At 48.2% G+C, this 7266-nt stretch overlaps 1 protein-coding gene across 1 annotated transcript in view; it reads right to left on the bottom strand.

The window, feature by feature from the left end:
• Positions 1–264: 264 nt before the first annotated feature.
• The window catches only part of mthfd1l (methylenetetrahydrofolate dehydrogenase (NADP+ dependent) 1 like), a 66778-nt gene continuing 59776 nt past the window's right edge, over positions 265–7266 (bottom strand). Inside the window, 3 exon segments of the mRNA XM_048250854.1 lie at positions 265–369; positions 3659–3700; positions 4346–4485. Of these exon segments, the coding sequence (XP_048106811.1) occupies positions 265–369; positions 3659–3700; positions 4346–4485 (287 nt within the window).

The raw sequence follows: 7266 nt of genomic DNA, 5'->3' as shown, positions 1-7266 counted from the left end.
GGGTAAGTAGAGGGGTAAGTAGGGATTGGAGAGGGGCAAGTTGGGTGTGGAGAGGGGTAAGTAGAGGGGTAAGTAGAGGGGTAAGTTGGGTGTGGAGAGGGGTAAGTAGGGTGTGGAGAGGGGTAAGTAGAGGGGTAAGTTGGGTGTGGAGAGGGGTAAGTAGAGGGGTAAGTAGGGTGTGGAGAGGGGTAAGTAGGGTGTGGAGAGGGGTAAGTAGAGGGGTAAGTAGGGTGTGGAGAGGGGTAAGTAAAGGGGTAAGTAGTCTTACTTGAAGACGTTGAGCGCCACGACCACAGGGACCCCAAACAGCTGAGCAATCTGAATCTGCTTCTTCAGGTTACTGCAGCCAGATGCCACCAGCTGCAAACTCTGGAGAGAGAGAGGGAAAGAGAGAGAGAGGGAGAGAGAGAGGGAAGGGGGGGAGAGGGAGAGAGAGAGAGAGAGGGAAAGAGGGGGAAAAAGAGAGGGGGGAGAGAAAGAGAGAGGGAGAGAGAGAGGGGGTGAAAGTGGAGAGAGAAAGAGAGAGGGAGAGAGACAGGGAGGGAGAGAGAGGGGGGGGGAGAGAAAGAGAGAGGGAGAGAGAGAGGGAGAGAGAGAGGGAGAGAGAGAAAGAGAGAGAGAGGAGAGGAGGAGGGAGAGGGAGAGAGGGAGAGAGAGAGGGAGGAGAGAGAGAGAGAGGAGGGAGGAGAGGAGAGAGAGAGAGGAGAGGAGAGAGGGAGAGAGAGGAGAGAGAGAGAGAGAGAGAGAGAGAGAGAGAGGAGAGAGACTGGGAGAAGTTTCCTTTATTATAAGTCAAAAAAGGAAACCAACAAGCAATACAAACAGCCCATAATAACCTCCCAAAACACACAAACAAAATAATCAAAGCCAACAAAACAAAATAAACCAAATAAGCAAAATAAAGAAACCGAATGAAAGACACCAAGACCAGTGCCAGCTCCCATCATAGCCTGTAGAGAACAGGGTCACATACTTCAGCCATTCAGCAGCAATTCACCCTCCTCATCCAACACACAGGGGAATAGAATGGCCAAACCTCCCAACCAATCAACATCTCCCAATCAACCCCCACGGCCCTCCCAACCAATCAACATCTCCCAATCAACCCGCCCGGCCCTCCCAACCAATCAACCAATTAACACAACAACAACCATCATAGAAAACACACACACACACGACACTTTTAACAGTGGCACCTCCATCATGGAAACACACACACGTACATGTATATACGCGACACTTTTAACAGTGGCACCTCCATCATGGAAACACACACACATACATGTATATACGCGACACTTTTAACAGTGGCACCTCCATCATGGAAAACACACACACACACACCACTTTTAACAGTGGCACCTCCATCATGGAAACACACACACACACACACCACTTTTAACAGTGCCACCTCCATCATGGAAACACACACACACACAACACTTTTAACAGTGGCACCTCCATCATGGAAACACACACACCACACTTTTAACAGTGGCACCTCCATCATGGAAACACACACACACACACACAACACTTTTAACAGCGGCACCTCCATTAGGGAGAACAGAGAGAGAGCATCTCATCATGATAAAGAAGCACAGAGAGGAACTAGAAGTAGTACTGCCCTCAGTCTTCACAGAGAGGAACTAGAAGTAGTACTGCCCAGAGGAACTAGAAGTAGTACTGCCCTCAGTCTTCACAGAGAGGAACTAGAAGTAGTACTGCCCTCAGTCTTCACAGAGAGGAACTAGAGGAACAAGGAACTTCCCTCTCCCACTCCTCTCCTCTCTATCAGTCCATTCTGATCTCCTCCTTTCTTCTTTATGGGGCCTCCAGATGGAGTTCACCTGCTCTATCTGAGGTCAGTATAACTGTAGGTTAAACACACACACACACACACACATTTGCACACCCACACGTGTGCCGCACACACACACACACACACACACAGTGTTTTGATGAGGCGCATTGATAAAGGCCCTTCCTTCTCCCAAAGGAAGTCCCTCTCCCCTCAGTCCTGTGGAATGTCAACACACACGCACACACACGCACATGCACATGCACGCACACACACACACACACACACGAGCGTGCACTTGCGTTCAGTTCTCATTGGAATGTCAACACACACGCACACACACACGCACATACACACACACGAGCGTGCGCTTGCGTTCAGTTCTCATTGGAATGTCAACACACACGCACATGCACGCACACACACACACACGAGTGTGCGCTTGCGTTCAGTTCTCATTGGAATGTCAACACAGTCCCTCCCACCACCTCATGGCAGAACTCTGGACTCTGATTAGGAACCCCAGAGTGTTCTAAACACACACACACACACACACACACACACATCACCCCAGAGTGTTCTAAACACACACACACACACACACACACACACACACACACACACACACACACACATCACCCCAGAGTGTTCTAAACACACACACATGCACATGCACGCACACACACACACACACACACGAGCGTGCACTTGCGTTCAGTTCTCATTGGAATGTCAACACACACGCACACACACACGCACATACACACACACACGAGCGTGCGCTTGCGTTCAGTTCTCATTGGAATGTCAACACACACGCACATGCACGCACACACACACACACACGAGTGTGCGCTTGCGTTCAGTTCTCATTGGAATGTCAACACAGTCCCTCCCACCACCTCATGGCAGAACTCTGGACTCTGATTAGGAACCCCAGAGTGTTCTAAACACACACACACACACACACACACACACACACACATCACCCCAGAGTGTTCTAAACACACACACATCACCCCAGAGTGTTCTAAACACACACACACACACACCACCCCCGAGTGTTCTAAACACACACACACACACACACACATCACCCTCGAGTGTTCTAAACACACACACACATCACCCCAGAGTGTTCTAAACACACACACACACACACACACACACACACACATCACCCCAGAGTGTTCTAAAAACACACACACACACACACACACACACATCACCCCCGAGTGTTCTAAACACACACACACACACACATCACCCTCGAGTGTTCTAAACACACACACACACACCACCCCCGAGTGTTCTAAACACACACACACACATCACCCCAGAGTGTTCTAAACACTCACACACACATCACCCCAGAGTGTTCTAAACACACACACACACACACACACACACACACACACACATCACCCCAGAGTGTTCTAAACACACACACACACACACACACACATCACCCCCGAGTGTTCTAAACACACACACACACACACACATCACCCTCGAGTGTTCTAAACACACACACACACCACCCCGAGTGTTCTAAACACACACACACACACATCACCCCAGAGTGTTCTAAACACTCACACACACATCACCCCAGAGTGTTCTAAAACACACACACACACACACACACATCACCCCCGAATGTTCTAAACACACACACACACACACACACACACACACACACACACCACCCCCGAGTGGTTCTAAACACACACACACGTGATTTTGCTCTCAGATAGAGTGCACGCACACACACACACACACACGGCCATGAGAGATCCCATATTCACTCCCATCTGACCAATGGGAAGGAGGCAGGAAGGAAGAGGTGGGTCTTACCTCCTCAGTGTACTCTTTGGGGAGCGGTGCTCCTGCTGACACCTGCCATCAGACCAGAGCAAACGATCAGCAGTCACATCAGACCAGAGCAAACGATGAGCAGGCACATCAGACCAGAGCAAACAATCAGCAGTCAAGGGCCATGCCTACTGGTCGGGGTTCGAACCGGCAACCCTCCGGTTACAAGTCCGAGGTGTTAACCAGTAGGCCACGGCTGCCCCCAATGTACAGAGGCTTGGTGTTCCATAGCTTTGGATAAAAGCAGCTTCTCCACTTTGCTTGTGGAGCACTTTGGGTACAATTAAAAAGATTAGAATTGGATGATCTAAGTTTCCTTTGTGGTTGGTAAGATATTAAAAGCTCAGAGATATATGAAGGTGCTATGCCATTCAGAGCTTTGTAAGTAATTAACATTTAGGCAATTAACAGTAATTAACATAACCTTAAAATCAATTCTATAGGAAATAGGGAGCCAGTGCAGTTCAGCCAACACAGGGGTGATGTGTTCTCTCTTCTTGGTCTTAGTTAAAAGTCTAGCCGCAGAGTTCTGTATGAGGCAGGCAGGCAGGCAGGCAGACAGGCAGGCAGGCAGGCAGGCAGGCAGACAGGCAGACAGGCAGGCAGACAGGCAGGCAGGCAGGCAGGCAGGCAGAAAGACAGAAAGACAGAAAGACAGACAGGCCTTACGTTGGGTCCGCCGCCGTGCATCTTGAGCGCTCGGACCGTGGCCACCAGCACCACCACACTGGGCCGCAGCCCGGAGGCCCGGCACTTGATGTTGAAGAATTTCTCCATTCCGATGTCCGCTCCGAAGCCAGCCTCCGTGACTGGGGGGAGGGGCAGGGGGTTAACATCAGTTCAACTTCAGCACTTCAACTGTATGGCATTTCGGTCCAGCCAGACTATCTACCGATGCTCAGATTATCACCACACTATCGACTGATGCTCAGATTATCACAGACTATCTGTCGGACCTGTAAGGTGTAGCAGTAATTGCTTAATAATGTTACATACCAAATGTGTCATAGTTTTGAGGCAGATTGTTCTGTGCATATATGGCACCTCTCTCTCTCTCACACACACACACACAGGGGTCAGATCGTGTGTGATGTCATAGCTCACACACACACACACACATACGCACACTCACACGGGTCAGATCGTGTGTGATGTCATAGAATTTGTTCTCTGGACTCTGTGACTGACCTCTTTGTGATTCCCATTAGACCACTAACCATGTTAATGGAGCCTAATCAGGAACACACACACACACAGGCAGGCAGGCAGGCAGGCATGCACACACACACACACACACACACACACAGGCATGCACACACACACAGGCACGCACACACACACACACAGGCAGACGCGCATACACACACACACACACAAGCAGCACACTGTACAAATGGACTGGTTTAATGATGAAAACACCAACAATATCACTTTCTGTAATATTCCAAATACCCCAGATATCACCATTATAGATGACATTACTAAGAATGGGACTATTGTTGAAATAGGATGTTCTTTTGATTTGTACATGGACACTTGTTTTAATTCCAAGCTGTTGAAATATCAGCCACTTGCTGACATCACCACAAATATGGGGTTTCATTGCAAAATTATCATTCTTGTGTTTTGGAGTCTTGGGCATGTGCACAAACTTGTCTTACGCGGACTGCAACTGTGTGGACTAAGCAAAGCCAACTGCAAAAAAAACTTGCAAAGTACTGCTCCATTTCTGCAATAACAGGTAGTTTATCCATTTGAAAGCGATGATGCCATGTTTACCCATAATCATGCAGTTCAGAATGAAAATAGCACAATGCATTCTGTGTTTGATCAGACCTGCCTAACTGTGTAACTTACTTACTTCCTTCATTGTTTGGATCTGTGAATCTTCCCCTGTGTTAAGGTCCAAATGTGCGTGCGCGCGCGTGTGTGTGTGTGTGTGTGTGTGTGTGTGTGTGTGTGTGTGTTGCTAACCTGCAGACCTTATACTGACCTTATACAGACCTATGTGTGGAACGACGCCTACGCACATTACAAAATCTCCCAGGTGGTTGTCGAAAGTGAGGGGGGGGGCTTGTAGAGTTCACAACAGGCAGAGATATGACGCGAATAATATATCGCGGCCGCTGTCACAGCTGCTGTTTGTTTACAAAGTGTAGGCTATGCATTATGTAGGCTAAAGAAGAAAAAAATCTATTGTGTGAAAATACTTGAAGTAGTCACGTAAGTGCGCTGACTTGAAATTGATCTACAGTATTTGTATGTGTTTCGAATAAACACATTTATCTGTTTTCAACGTTATGTAGCAGAATTATTTGCCATGGAACCCCAAATCTGGTTTATGCTTGAGAGAGCATGCAACGAACTTTAGCACAAGCCAATTCAGTATTCTCTAGGCATATTTATGCTCAACAAATATCAGCGAGCTCAGCAGTGAGGTCATGAGAAGGCTATCAATGAACAGAAAAAGCTAACAATTTATTAAATACTTCTGTTATTGTCGCCAACAACATCATTGTAGGCTACTGCCTTTCAGCTCTCTACTTCACGATGATCCAGTCTTTTGAATTGCTTGGCCTTTATGATGCGTTCAGGGTTACATCAACTGTCTCTTGGTCGCTCTCATGTGTGTTCCATCACAATGTTGTTCGCCCTCATGGACAACAGTAGCTCCCGTGATGCCTGGCCTTTCCAGTTCGCTGGAGATTTTCTGACAGCACCTAAGTTACTCCATCATGACACTGGCATTTAAGTCAGATTTAACCACATGGACGCATCTAAAGAAACGCCACTGACACGCTTCCTCTCACTAGGTGTGTGAATTTTAACCGCATACCCTACCCTCGCTCAGACACAGCACATTTACATACGTCCGGAGGGAAATGACTTGGGGAAGTAGTAGAACAACCGCCACAAATTCGGAAATTCGACTTCCATATGACCGGTTATGTCGCTCAGATATACGGTCCCAATTGCTTAACATCTGCAGAACCGGCCCCACACACGTGATGTCTGGTGCTGCCAGTGTGTGTGTGTGTGTGTGTGTGTGTGTAAAGTAGAGGCCTGTGTGTGTGTGTGTGTGTGTAAAGTAGAGGCCTGTGTGTGTGTGTGTGTAAAGTAGAGGCCTGTGTGTGTGTGTGTGTGTGTGTGTGTGTGTGAAGTAGAGGCCTGTGTGTGTGTGTGTGTGTGTGTGTGTGTGTGTGTGTGTGTGCAAAGCAGAGGCCTGTGTGTGTGTGTGTGTGTGTGTGTGTAAAGGAGAGGCCTGCAGTGTGTGTGTGTGCAGGGTGTAAAGTAGAAAAGCCCTGGACATGCTGTGGTGCCATCTCCAACATATCAGATGGTGACACACACACTACTAAAGTACCGTGGTTAGTACTCACTACAACCCTACATACACACACACACACACACACACACTCTATGTGCTCAAGTGTCAGAACCCCAAGGCTTACACTCATTCCAAACATTCTTCAGCAGAGAGGAGAAACAGAGAAGATGAGAAGAGAGGAGAGGAGGAGAGGAGAGAGGGATGAGAAGAGAGGGAAGAGGAGAGAGGAGAGAGGGAGAGTGAGAGGAGAGGAGAGAGGAGA

This window comes from Alosa alosa, chromosome 8 (genome assembly GCF_017589495.1).
Source record: "Alosa alosa isolate M-15738 ecotype Scorff River chromosome 8, AALO_Geno_1.1, whole genome shotgun sequence".
Classification (NCBI taxonomy): Eukaryota; Metazoa; Chordata; class Actinopteri; order Clupeiformes; family Clupeidae; genus Alosa; species Alosa alosa.
This window is presented reverse-complemented; position numbering and strand designations above follow the sequence as displayed.